The 14,502-nt window shown below is 37.4% G+C and overlaps 1 protein-coding gene across 3 annotated transcripts in view; it reads left to right on the top strand.

Moving 5' to 3' along the window:
• The window catches only part of LOC141550597 (uncharacterized), a 32,461-nt gene extending 18,390 nt beyond the window's left edge, over positions 1-14,071 (top strand). The window contains exons 1-2 of one of the 3 annotated variants that reach the window (XR_012484640.1): positions 10,280-12,975; positions 13,119-14,071. Coding sequence is in view for 1 of the 3 variants with exons in the window: in XM_074281409.1 (XP_074137510.1) it covers positions 10,975-12,000 (1,026 nt within the window). In the remaining 2 variants the exon portion in view is untranslated. Of the gene's footprint in view, positions 1-10,279 lie in introns of those variants that run through there. The other 2 variants (XR_012484641.1, XM_074281409.1) reach the window with 2 other exon arrangements.
• The last annotated feature ends 431 nt before the right edge of the window (positions 14,072-14,502 follow it).

Genomic DNA, 14,502 nt, shown 5'->3' with positions numbered 1-14,502 from the left:
ATTTTGTGGGAGAAAGTTCAAACCAAAAAAACCCAAAACTAAACTAAAAAAAGTAAAAAAAAAAAAAAGATAGTATGCTTTGATCTCATTCAGACTTCATCAATTTTTCCTTTGGAGTTAGATAGCATTTTTCATCTTGAGTCCTTTGGGATTGTTTTGGATCATTGTATTGCTCAGAATAGCTAAGTCATTCATACCTGATTATCATACTGTATCGTTGCTTTCCTAGTTCTCCTCACTTCACTTTTCATCAGCTCATGTAACTCTTTCCAGATTTTGCTAAAATTGTCCTGTTTGCCATTTCTTATGCATTACAATCATATACCACAACTTACTGAGGCATTCCTCAACTGGTGGACATCTCTTCAATTTCCAATTCTTTGCCACCACAAAAAACTGCCATAGATTTTTTTTTTTCACAAATAGAACCTTTGCCCCCCCACCTTTTGGGGGATCTCTTTGGATACAGACTTAGTAGTAGTAGTAGTACTGGATGAAAGGATCTGTGGTTTAATAGAATAGCTCTTTAGACAGTTCCAAATTGCTCTCCAGAATGGTTTGATCACATAATTTACAACTCCACCAGCACTGCATTAGTGTCCTAATTTTCCCATTTCCCCTTCAACATTTCTCATTTTTCTTTTCTGTCATAATAGCTAATCTGATAAGTGTGAGGTGGTTGTTTTAATTTGCATTTTTCTAACCAACAGTTATTTAGAGCATTTTTTCATATAATTATAGATAGCTTTGATATCTTCTGAAAACTTACTGTTCATATCTTTTGGCCACTAATCATTTGGGGAATGAGTTGTAGTCATAAATTTGACATGTTTCTCTATATAGTTGAGAATGAAGCATTTATCAGAGTCACTTGCTATAAAGACTGTTTCCCAACTTTCTGATTTTTTTCCAACCTTGGTTGGATTTGTTTTGGTTGTACAAACCCATTTTAATTTAATAAAAATTTAACTTAATCAAAATTGCTATTTTCTATCTCATTTGTACTAATCTTTTCCCCTTCTCTATAGATAAACTATTCCATGCTCCCCTGATTTGCTTTTGGTGTCATCCTTCATGTCTAAATCATGTACCCATTTTGACCATATCTTGATCTATAATGTGAAATGCTGGTCTAATTTCTGCCATACTGTTTTCCAGTTTTCCCAGAAATTTTTGTCAAGTAGTGAGTTCTTATTTTAAAAACTTGTATCTTTGGGTTTATCAAAGATTAAATTACTATAGTAATTTACTGCTGTGTATTCTGTATCCAATCTATTCCAGTCTTGGCCAGTACCAGATTATTTTGATGGTTCCAAAAAATGATTCCTTACTTTAGCCAGATTAGCAACGAGAAATTCCTATGCTTGGGCAACTTCAGTTTTGGGGGTTGGTATCTAAATGTTTCTATATATTGGTAAGGTAAATTAGAGACAAAAGGCATGGTAACTGAGGAAGTTGATGATCTGGGAGGACAGAGTATTTGGTTTGGGATGGAAAAAATATTGTGGACCAGGTACTAATCTTATTGTAGTTTGGAGAAGGAACTAAGTTACTTAAAGGTCAGTAGAACACAACAACAAGGAACTGGACAGAATAGTTAATTTTAATAGAAAAGAACACTGATGGCAAAGTTATCTGTGAGTGTCAGAGAGGAGCAAAAACTCTTTAATTTCTTCTGCGTGGGTCTATGTGTAATGTGGTGCAAGAGAAAAGGGGGACCATCCAGCTTTGGAGAAGATACAAAGAGATTCCATGTTTTCAGGATAAAAATAGGTTTGGTAAGCACTAGAATATGGAAAAAATGGGAGTGGAAAAACTCTAGATCATAGATTTAGAACTTAGAGAGACTTCAGAAATCATCTGTTTCAATTCTTTTGTTTTAAAATTATGAATACAGCTCCAGAAAGGTAAAGATCACACAAGTAGTTAATGGTAGAATTTGAACTAGGATTTTCTAATTTTAAATCCATCAATCTATCCACTATAGCAAAATAGAAGATTTTAGAAAGTGCTAAGGAAAAAGAAAGCTGAGAAGAGGATGGGAACTGAGGAAGTTTAAGGTTAAATTTACTGTGGGAGGTGGGGTTAAATTCAACTGTTATCATATCTGGAGAATAACAAGGCCGCAGGAGAGGGACATCATGTAACCAAAGCCTTGGTTACTCTGCCTTACTTATAGCCCTAGTTTCTAATAATCTCAAATGGTATCACCAAGATGGTGATAATTCAAAATATTGTTAGTGATTCAGAGGCGAGTCACTGGATTTGGAAATGGAAGAGATCATCTAATTCTATCAATCCCCCTTTCCATTTAGATGAAGAAACAAAAAATTTAAGAAGGAAAATGATTTTTTCAAAGTCACACAGTTAATGGCAGAGTTCAGAGTTTCTTCAAATTCAGAACATTTTCTAACATATCAACCCTGGGCTTGAAATCAGAAGACCTGAGCTTAAATCTTGACTCTTCCACATATAAACTGTATCATTTAATCTGTTTAAGCCTCAGTTTCCTTATCTATAGATTATCTCCTTCATAATGTTGTTTTGAAGATCCAATAAAACATGAGTTCCCAATATTTTTACCCCTAGCTTTCAATTCTGATAGGAAATAAATTCTAGAGTTTACACTACACATGCATGTAAGAGATAGAGATTAATTAATGTTGATAGGGTATTATAGTAATTTAATAAGCATTCTCCCTTGACAAATTTCTCATACTCCCAGGAGGTATGCATATCTCAGTTATAATGTAAAGTGTTCTAATATAGTGAAGTATTGTGCGGATAAAAATTATTATTGAAATAATATATTTAAATTTATTTTAAAAACAAAGAAGCTGCATGACACTTTTGATGGAATTTGGTGCTCATAAAAATCAAGCAATGAATGGCTTCATGATACTGGGAAAAAATCAGAAAATTTGGTGTCAGATGGCCCTTATTTAAATTCCAGTTTTACCTTTTATTATATGTATTACCTTTTATAAGTTATCTAATGTCCCCAGATTGCAGTTTCCTTTTTTGGGAACCAGGTGGCTTCTATGATTCTTTCCCTCTCTAAGGCTAAGATTTCATGATTCAACTGGCTGCAATCTCTAAAACATTAGGACTTCCCTAGAAGATTTTTCAAACCAATTTTTTATTTCAAAGCTTGAGAGAATAACAGCTACATCTTTTTCTGGAAATAGAGGGAAGAAATTCAGTGATCTTTCCTAAGGATATTCTTTCCCACTCCACTGGAGTAGATGGTGTCCCTACCATAACAGAAGTAGGAATGTGTTCTTTATAGACCCATTGAGGAATTACACAGATGAAGTAATACAAAGAATGTCATCAGAGAAATGTATGATAAGAATGGGGGGAGGGGTAACTGAGATATACTCACAGGCTCTCTTGGGTAGTCATACAAAGTCAGGAGATGAAGGAAAGGCCCTGAGAAATTTGGGTAGACTCTCTTTGAAAGTCATCCTGAATTGTGAGAACAGGAGTTGCAAAGGAGGTGCAAATGAAGCTATGTTGTGATTTGCATCATTGGTGGACATGACTATCTATCTAGCTAGCTTAGGCAATTGGGGTTAAGTGACTTGCCCAAGGTCACACAGCTAGGAAGTGTTAAGTATCTAAGGTCAGATTTGAACTCAGGTCCTCTTGACTTCAGGGCTGGTGTTCTATCCACTGTACCACTTAGCTGCCCTTGACATAACCATATTAATATGATCACAGATCTCCTGGAGAGCTGGACAAAGAAAACTCTCTAGAGAGATCACTGGAGAGCAATGTAAAATTTATTTATTTTTACTTGGAGGACTTCATTAATTGAGAAAACATTGGATGTCGCTGACATGGATCTCCCAGCTAGAACTATGGCTCATTTGAAGTTCCTGAGCAATTCCTGCCTTCAATCATGTTCTCTCTGGGATCAGCTATCATTTCTCAAAGCACTCTTTCATATCTTCATCCTGTTGGCTAAACTCACCTTCCTATAGCTTAAGGAGCAGAAGGAAACAATAATCACTGGATAACAACTTAAATACAAGGTTGGTTCCTCAAAACAACTGCTTCCTCTGGACCTATGGACAGCCTGAGGGATTCTTGCTTTAGACTTGCATCTGGGCTCATAGTGTCTGCAACCCTCTCCAGGAAGACCACGATGGGCAGAGGTATGTTGTACAAGTCATGTAAGGAGAGCACATGTGTCCCTAGAGCCTTTTCTCTACTTCTGCTATCTTCTACTCCTCCTTTCAGGATGATTGGACTCATTAATTCCTGATGTACACTAAACTCATTCTTAAACCTAGCCATCAAAAAGGCAGTTAGCTTCCTTATGTCAACAAGGTTTAATACTTTTCTTTTATAATATAGAAGGCCTAGCAAGTTACCTTTTTGGTTTTTGTTTGTTTGTTTGTTTGTTTTTGTTGTTTTGTTTAACTAGCAAATGGTAAATCTTCACCCACTGCAAGGGACAGTCTCTGCCATTATTTGGTTAAGAAATCTTTAGAGTGTAAATATTTACTAGATAGAGTTAATAATCCTGAAAACTCACTTAAAACAAAAGGAAAAAGAATCTATTTCTATAGCTTTCCACTGGGCTCTAAAATGAGAAGCTCATCAGTCAACCATTCAAGTAAGGGAGAGAGCACCAAGTCTTGCTAGAGTTTCTCAAAACCTTAACTGTTAAATAAATGCAGTTAAATTTTCAGTGCAAGGCATAGAGAAATTCGTCACAGTGCTCCTGCATCCCATAAACTCTTGAGTCTGAAGCACCACAGCAGCTAATAAAAAAAGTAAAATAAAATGGTATTAAAATGTTAATGACTCACCAGTATTTCCATTTATATATACATATGACAGTTTCTGAGCCCACTGAATTGTAGAGAATGGCTTAAACATCACCACAGTTGGAACAAAGTCATACAAAACACCAAGTATTTTAAATTCAGAACTATCTTCATTTTAACTTACATTTAAATGAGGATCACAGCAGATGGAAAGATTGCATGTGATGTCAGGAGATGAGAAATCCAAATCAGGAGAGTTAGTAAGCCACTAGATCATTTTTTTTTTAAATCTACCCATCAAGGATAAATACTAGCATAAGTGCAGTATTCTGGCCACCTGGGAAGGGAGAGACTATAGAAAATCCAAGGTGTCTTTGAAATCATTATCAATGTTTATGCAATTTAAATTGGGATGAGAGTGCCCAGAGAATCTCAAATTAGGTTCATTCATTCATTCATTCATTCACTATATGGCTAACAAAAGATAAAGTAAAATGTTAATAGCTAATAATTTACATTTACATATACACATGACAGTTTCTGTTTATTTCGGTGGACATAAAGTGGTAGGTGCCACGAAAACTCCAAATAGGTACATGAAGAATTGGACACAATTGAAAAGTAACTGAATAAGAGCAAGAAGATGGGTATAACCATATCTGGCTTTCTTTTCTCCCAGGGTTGTTGTAAGGATATAATGAATTAAGAGGTTTAGAAACTACTTTGAAAAATACAAAGTTCTGTAGATTGTTAGAATGCATTTTGATGGATTCATACCTTCTGGGACTTTGGGATCACCATACCTTATCCATCTTTTTGCAACAGGCAAGGTATTAGTAGTAATAACAGTGGAAGCTAAAAGTCCAAAATAATAGTGTAGTCACAGCAGCTGGCTCCTGGCGCACCTGATTGATGCAACTGAAGAATAACTCAAAAGTGTGTATGTAGTTATATGTGTAGCTGACCTAATATCTCTCAGGTCAGAGCCAACCCTGACAAAAGCTTTTGGCTTTTTTTTTTATTTTTATTTTTTTTAGCACAAGCCAACTTATTCTATCTAGCTCTTTCTTTCTCTTTACCTAAGTCTCCACAATTAACAAAAATAACAACAGTATCTCACATTTTTTGTAGCACTTTAAGGTTTTTCAAAATTAAGTTTCATTTTTTTTCATTCATCAAATATTTATTCTTTTCTCCTTTTATCTCCTCCTACCCATTTGGGGTGGGGTGAGGAACAAAGCTTCAAAAAATAGGAATTGCTGAACAAAATAAGTTTTCATGTCCCAAAATGTCTTTCTCATTCTGCATATTAGTCTATCCCCTTACATCCAGGAGATGGGTAACATTAAAAAACATGGAATGATTCATGAATTTACCTTTATTCTTACAGAGGAGCCACAATAAATTGAGGAGGATTTTGAACCTAAGAAGATCTCCTAGCTCAAGTTTCATCTTTTTTTTTTCATTATATTATAGGGTAATTTCTTAGAAATTCATTATCACATTAATTTTTCTCATAAAAGAAGGAATGAACAGGTAAAACAGCCTAGAGTATGTCTTAAGAGAAACAATGAGACACATATAGAGAGGGGGGAAGAGGAAGGAGAGAAGGAGACAGAGAGAGAGAGAGAGAGAGAGAGAGAGAGAGAGAGAGAGACAGAGAGAGAGAGACAGAGACAGAGAGAGAGAGACAGAGAGACAGAGAGAGAGACTGAGAGACAGAGAGAGACAGAGAGACAGAGAGAGACAGAGAGAGAGAGAGACAGAGACAGAGAGAGAAAGAGACAAAGACAGAGAGACAGAGACACAGAAAGAGATACACAGAGAGACACACAGAGAGAGACAGAAACAGAAACAGAAGGAAGAAAAAGATGAGAAAGGAGGAAGAAGAAGGGTGGGAGAGAGGGAAGGAGAAAGGGAAGGAAGGATATGCACTTTATTAGTATACACATATTGTCAATGGAACTGAAGAAAAGACTTCAGCCCTCAGCACACTGAACTGCACCACTGTTGAGAATTTATAAAAGGGCATGAATGAGTATCAAATATGACAGGTGATCATGGATGGCTGGGAAAGAATGAGAAGGTTACAATCTTCCTTGTTGGAGGGAATATAGTACATACATACAAGAGTACACACATTGCAGATTCATTGGTCTTGAAATATGAAACTAAGTGAAACTCTGGTTTTCAGTGCCACACTTCAGTTACTCAGGCAGGTTCAATCCCCAGGGATGAGGAGAATCAGCATTTTAATATCTTTTCCAAATGGCAATTTTTGAATGCAATTCAAGGTACATAAAACTGCCCCCAAACTTCTTGGAGAAAAGAAATCACACGACTAAGCCTACTTTCTGACAGCGAGAAATAGGTGTAGCTATCTGCCTTATCCATAAAGACTTCCTCTCCCAGCTCAATTCCATTTCAAAGCAACAACTTTTTTTTTCCCCTAGTGATTCTGAAGATACCTGAACTTACACTTTGCATTAAAGAAGCATGACATTCAAGGGTAGTGTGGGAAATAAAATGCTAATTTATCCAAATCAGTGAAATTTTATTCAACCATATTCTGAGAATCATATAGCTATAACATGGTTTTATATCTATCTCTTTTACTACACCTTGGCTTAAAATAAGAAAAACTAGAGAGAGCAACAAATTTAGAGACAGCCATAAATGGAAAGATGGTAACCAAGAATTAAACCTTGTCTTCTCTAGGTTTGGGGTTTGTTTTTGTCTTTTTTTTTTTTTTCTCTTATTGCCCTGACTTTCTCACACTCAATTATCTATGCAAAATGTGGTCTTCTTTCTTTCTTTTTTATTTTATCTTTTTTTCTTTTTTTTATATATATTTATATTTATAAGAAAACAAACAATTTTAATGAATTCAGCTAGTAATGTACTTTTTATTTTTGTGTGTGTGTGTGTGTTTGTTTTTTTTTTATTTTATTTTATAATTATAACTTTTTTTTGACAGTACATATGCATGGGTAATTTTTTACAACATTATCCCTTGCACTTACTTCTGTTCAGATTTTTTCCCTTCCTCCCCCAACCCCCTCCCCCAGATGGCAGGCAGTCTTATATATGTTAAATATATTATAATATATTCTAGATACAATATATGTGTGTAGAACCGAATTTCTTGTTGCACAGGAAGAATTGGATTCAGAAGGTAAAAATAACAGTTTACACTCATTTCCCAGTGTTCCTTTTCTGGATGTAGTTGATTCTGTCCATCATTGATCAATTGGAATTGGATTAGCTCTTCTCTATGTTGAAGATATCCACTTCCATCAGAATACATCCTCGTACAGTATCATTGTTGAAGTGTATAATGATCTTCTGGTTCTGCTCGTTTCACTTAGCATCAGTTGATGTAAGTCTCTCCAAGCCTCTCTGTATTTCTCCTGTTGGTCATTTCTTACAGAACAATACCGTGTTTCCCCGATAATAAGACCTATCCTGAAAATAAGACACCCACATACTCTTTAATATTCCGCTAAAATAAGCCCTCCCCCGAAAATAAGCCCTATCGAACTTACTATGAAAACGGTCATCATGGTGATCCCCTGCGCTATATGCTGCGTAGCGGTACCTTCAGTAAGCAGCGCCGCCCTCCCCTCCCGGGTGAAACGCACGTCGCGCTCCGAGCTGCATCCAATCAGAGCTGCAGCAGTGAGCGCGTCATCCTCTTCTTCCCTGGTGATTTGCTTGCTGGCGCTACTGAGAGCAGCGCCGCGGAGTAGAGCTGAGACAGGACCATCTAAAAACTCGGTAAGTTCAGTAAGCGATGGAGAATAAAATAAGCACTCAGGGGGCATGATGGAGGCTAAAAGGGGCATGATGGAGGCTAAAATGGGCATGATGGAGGATAAAAGGGGCATGATGGAGGCTAAAATGGGCATGATGGAGGATAAAAGGGGCATGATGGAGGATAAAATAAGCCCTCCCCTGAAAATAAGCCCTCTGGTGTTTTTTAGTCCCAAAAAAATAATAAGACAGTGTCTTATTATCGGGGAAACACGGTAATATTCCATAACATTCATATACCATAATTTACCCAACCATTCTCCAATTGATGGACATCCATTCATCTTCCAGCTTCTAGCCCACTATGAAAAGGGCTGCCACAAACATTTTGGCACATACAGGACCCTTTCCCTTCTTTAGTATTTCCTTGGGATATTTTATTTTTTTCCAAGTACATGTAAAAACTATTTTTAACATTTATTTAAAAAAGTCGATTTTCAAAATTTTCCTTCCTCTCCCACCCCTTCTCGTTCCTTGATAAGGCAATTTTATATAATCTATACATGTACAATCATGCAAAAAATAATATATCAGTCATGTTGTGAACAAAAACACAGTCAAAAATAACAAACAAGAAAAATAAAGAAAGCTTTAAAAAGTTTGCTTCAATCTATATTCAAACTCTACAATTATTTCTCTGGAGATGGATAGCATTTTTATCATAAATCGTTTGGAATTGTCTTAGATCATTTTACTGTTGAGAATAGTTAAGTCATTCACAATTGATCAGTCAATATACAATATGGCACTTACTCTGTACAATGATCTTCTAGTTCTGCTCACTTACTTTTCATCAGTTTATGTAAGTCTTTCCAGGTTTTTCTGAGAATTACTGCTCATCATTTCTTATAGTACAATAAAATTCCATCACAATCATGTACCACAACTTGTTCAGTTATATCCTAATTGATGGACATCTTCTCAATTTCAAATTCTTTGCCATTACAAAAAAAAAACTGTTTTTAATATTTTTGTATGCATAAGTCTTTTTAGTCTTCTTTGAAAGTTTCCAAAGTTGATAGTGAAATTATATTACATTTTCTACATTTGTTATTTACTTATCAAATTATGGGATATGCTAGATGTTTACTTAGATTTTCTAACTTTCTGAGCTCTATTGGATACTTGTACAATGTTAAGAGAAACTCTGGAAAACTGTGCCCAGTATTTTTTAATCCTTCCACAGAGCAAAAGCTTCCCCAAAGCTAGCTCTTTTCTTCTAAACCCATCTTTTCCCTTCTAATGGGAGTGGGGAAATAAAACTGTTGGTAACAAATAACCATTGTCAAATAAAATTCCCAAATTTACCATGCCCCCTAAATATCTATCTCATTCTACACATTAGTCCATTATCTTTGTCAAGTCAGGATGACACTCAAAAATATGAAATACTTCATAAATTTGCATGCTAGTCTTATAGAGGAGTGCAATGGGAGCTCAGGATAGTTGTCAGTTCATGGATTGTTTTTTAAAAAATTGGGGTTCTGACTGTTTTAAGCTATGGAGACATCCATTGCTGCTTTGTCTTTGACACATTATTTCTGTTTTGGAGAGGGTTGAGAAATCTTAAAGATCAGAGAATATTTAAACCTCCATGTTTTTGATATGTGAGCTGGAAGGCCTATAATTTGTTGTTAATATCAATTTTTTTCTTTTGGTTCTGCTCACTTCACTCTTCATCAGTTCATGTAAGGGCCCTTTAAATGGGCGGACACAGTGCATCGGGATTGAGGCCCAGAAGTAATTTCTGTGGATATTAGGACTGCCCTTGGGCGGGATCCTGGCCATATTGAGATAGTTTTGTAATGGGTGACTCTCTTGCTGATTGGCTGTGTGTGTGACCTCACAGGCCCTATATAAGCCCACTGCAGGCAGCAACCGCCCTCTTTAACCTCTGCTGTTCACCCTGGCTCCTAGCCTGGGTGGCCAAGCCAAGATGGGTAGCCGAAAGAGGTAAGGATTTTGGTAGTGAACACATGGGTCTTCTGACCAGGTGTTCACTCGGGAACCAACAAGTCAGGGCATCAGCTAGGGCATTTTGTGAGTAGGCATAATAAAGGCTTTTAAGATTACACGTGGTTGTTCTTGAGTGCGCTACCGGTTATTAAGCTATAGATTCAAGAGATTGTGGCCAGAGACCTTAGAAGGCCTCAGAGGAGGCGAGCCGGGTAGAGCTCACACTGCAAAGGACAGTGGTCAAAGGTACTCTGGTGGGTCTAGGACAGACTAGTAATTGTAACTGCCAGGAGAGCACGTTAAAAATGGCGCCCAACGTGGTGGACGCATCAGGAATTATCAGGTTTTGAAAATATTTAATATTCAGAATTAAGATTCTGAAAGATCCGGTAGAAACGCCACTTAAGAGGGAAGACAGAGAAGCAATATGGACCCAGGTAAATCTGGGATCAGACTCAAGGACACAGCTGAACATAATGCTTATTATATCAAGAGGTTAAAGAGCCAGATGGAAGATCTTTTAACAAAGATCACCACTGAAGAACAGCAGGAAGCTTGTAATCAAGCTCCGAGAAGGCTATCCCCACACCCATTAAATATAGCTCGGAGAGGGAGCAACCTAGAGCTAGTGCGTATGTATGACAGTATAGAGTACGAAATGCCACAGCAAGAGTTGCTGGAATTGCAGGTTAAACTACAGATGGAGATAGAGAAAGAAGAAAAAGCTAGGTTACTACAGATAGAACAGGAAGAGTTCAAACCAGTGGCTGAAACTAAGGAAGGAAATAAACGAATCACATGGACTTCAGTTGTAGAAATTCTTCTTAGCGTTTTGTTGGTTTACCTTGTGCATTGTTGTTTTAAGGAATTTATTGATTACTCTTCCATTGAGAAGAAGTTTAGTTCTTTTTATGTGCAAAGCTCAGGTTTGATTTTAAATCAGCCTTTGGGGGATTTTCCAATTCTTCTTCCCTCTGCCTCACCTTCTTGGGCCAAGGGAGAAAGGGGAGGAGGAAAAGGAAGGGCGATAATACTATCAGCACTGCCCATTAATCCATTCAAAACTCCTGTGTCTTCATTTCAAAGGACAGGAGTAGGCTTTATGCCCCAAGGCAAAAAGGAATTGTGGGATATTGAGTATAATCAGAAAAGTTTTAAAAATACAGTTGAGTTAATTTCTAAGAAACCTTACAGGGATAAGATCTTGCAGTTAGAGAGAGTAGAATTTTATACTTGTAAAACTGCTAGGATCGTCTTTGGAGAGTTGAAACTCCTCTTTTCTTACCTCGTGGATTTTCCACTTCCACAGGTGAGCTTGATTTCCCAACCCCCTACGGGTACTTATAAAACAGTGTTTATGTTTAGAATGGGTTGGAAAATTGCTGTTTTAATCACTAGAATAAATAGACAGTGTGTGATCTTTGACCCAGGAGGAAAATATCAGATTTATTGATTCACACTCCTGAAGTACAATTCGGTATCAGAAACTCAAACTTTGATTTTTAGGCAAAAGAATTCAGGGATATAGCCGAGTTTCTAGTAAAGTCATTACTGCACAGACTATCCCCAAGATCTTCTCTTCTAAACAAGAGAAGGGAATTTTGGGATATGTGATTGCTTACAATTTTTAAATTTTGATTTTACATTTTTAAACATTTTTGATTTTACATCTTCAAAGTATTTTGATTTTACATTTTAAAGTTATTTTGGTTTTATATTTTTAATCTATTTTGGTTTTACATTTTTAAATTCTTTGCCTTTTACCTTAGCAATGCACTTCGGGCATACACAGAAAGTGCAGCTAAGTGACAAACTGACTTTTGTTCATCTTTTTGACAACAACTTTGTTTCCACTGTGATGTGGAAAGGCCTGGATGGCATTTGGAAAGGCCCAAGTTGGGCCCCGGGGACATTCCTTCCTAGGTGCAGATCCAGCAGCAGAGTTCATCCCCACCAGAGACATTTGTAACCTGGGGATCCAAGAGAAGGACCAGACAACAGCCCAGAGGGACCTGCCAGATGTCCGCAGCCCTTCAGACGCTGATGGCAGCGATGCCCCTCCTGACCGTGACACCAGAGACAGCAGACACGGTTCCAGTGTAGCAGCTGAAATGGACTGTTTTGGGTGATACGCAATATAAAGACTGTAAATGGACAATGGGCCTGCTTGCTTCTCCCGTGGCCACTTGCCATATGGTGGCCTGGGAAGAGGCTTTGCCCTATGCTTTCTATTGAAGGACTATGCTTTTAAATTAGTGGGTGAAAAACCAACACACCCACCTGCCATTGTTATTGAGACAATGTTACTGGACATGACTGCTTATGTGCACCTGTGAAACTAGAATTGTTCTAGAATTGTGAAAAGTGCAATAGAGAATTGTGATAAGCTAGAATTGCTCTAGGATTGTGAAAAGTGCAATAGAGAATTGTGATAAGCTAGAATTGTTCTAGAATTGTGAAAAGTGCAATTGAGAATTGTGATAAACTAGAATTGTTCTAGGATTGTGACAAGTGCAATTGAGAATTGTGATAAGCTAGAATTGCTCTAGAATTGTGAAAAGTGCAATTGAGAATTGTGATAAACTAGAATTGTTCTAGGATTGTGACAAGTGCAATTGAGAATTGTGATAAGCTAGAATTGCTCTAGAATTGTGAAAAGTGCAATTGAGAATTGTGATAAACTAGAATTGTTCTAGGATTGTGACAAGTGCAATTGAGAATTGTGATAAGCTAGAATTGTTCTAGGAGTGTGAAAAGTGCAACAGAAAATTGTAAGAAACTAGAATTGGTCTAGAACTGTGATAAATGTAACTAGAATTGTGACAACCTACCTCACTGATATTTGTTAACTAGAATTGTGATGTTTTACCTTGTTGACTTCCCACCTCAGTGTTGACATCCTACCTCATTGGCATCCAACCTCTTTGGCTTATCTCGAGTATGACTTTGATGAATGGGTTGAACACTTGGGCCACTGTTGAGCCTGGTTCTCATTGTCATACTTCTGTTTACTGATCTGCTGCTTTGTACCTCCTTGGGCATAACACTCTGTCATCTCATGGACCAAGTGAACTATAGCTGGTGCTAAAAGTTTAGCTTGGTGAGATGTGCGGTTCCCGCAAAACAAGAGAAAGGGAATTGTAAGGGCCCTTTAAATGGGCGGACACAGTGCATCGGGATTGAGGCCCAGAAGTAATTTCTGTGGATATTAGGACTGCCCTTGGGCGGGATCCTGGCCATATTGAGATAGTTTTGTAATGGGTGACTCTCTCGCTGATTGGCTGTGTGTGTGACCTCACAGGCCCTATATAAGCCCACTGCAGGCAGCAACCGCCCTCTTTAACCTCGTGCTGTTCACCCTGGCTCCTAGCCTGGGTGGCCAAGCCAAGATGGGTAGCCGAAAGAGGTAAGGATTTTGGTAGTGAACACATGGGTCTTCTGACCAGGTGTTCACCAGGGAACCAACAAGTCAGGGCATCAGTTAGGGCATTATGTGAGTAGGTATAATAAAGGCTTTTAAGATTACATGTGGTTGTTCTTGAGTGCGCTACCGGTTACTAAGTTATAGATTCAAGAGATTGTGGCCAGAGACCTTAGAAGGCCTCAGAGGAGGCGAGCCGGGTAGAGCTCACACTGCAAAGGACAGTGGTCAAAGGTACTCTGGTGGGTCTAGGACAGAATAGTAATTGTAACTGCCAAGAGAGCACGTTACAAGTTCATATAAATAAAAATGTTCTTTTCTAATATAAAAGATATCTATGTATGGTATACTCAGTAAAAATCTGCCCACACATCCATTTTCTTCTTCAGCCTTTTTTTTCTTTTCATAAAATTGAAAGAAAAATATTTTGGACCCACAGTAATCAAAAACCCAAAGTTAAGCTTTTAAAGTCCTATACAAACTGGCAGAAATATGTTTAGAAGAATTGCACATGTTTAACCTATATCAAATTGC

This window comes from Sminthopsis crassicaudata, chromosome 1, assembly GCF_048593235.1.
Source record: "Sminthopsis crassicaudata isolate SCR6 chromosome 1, ASM4859323v1, whole genome shotgun sequence".
Taxonomy (NCBI): Eukaryota; Metazoa; Chordata; class Mammalia; order Dasyuromorphia; family Dasyuridae; genus Sminthopsis; species Sminthopsis crassicaudata.
This window is presented reverse-complemented; position numbering and strand designations above follow the sequence as displayed.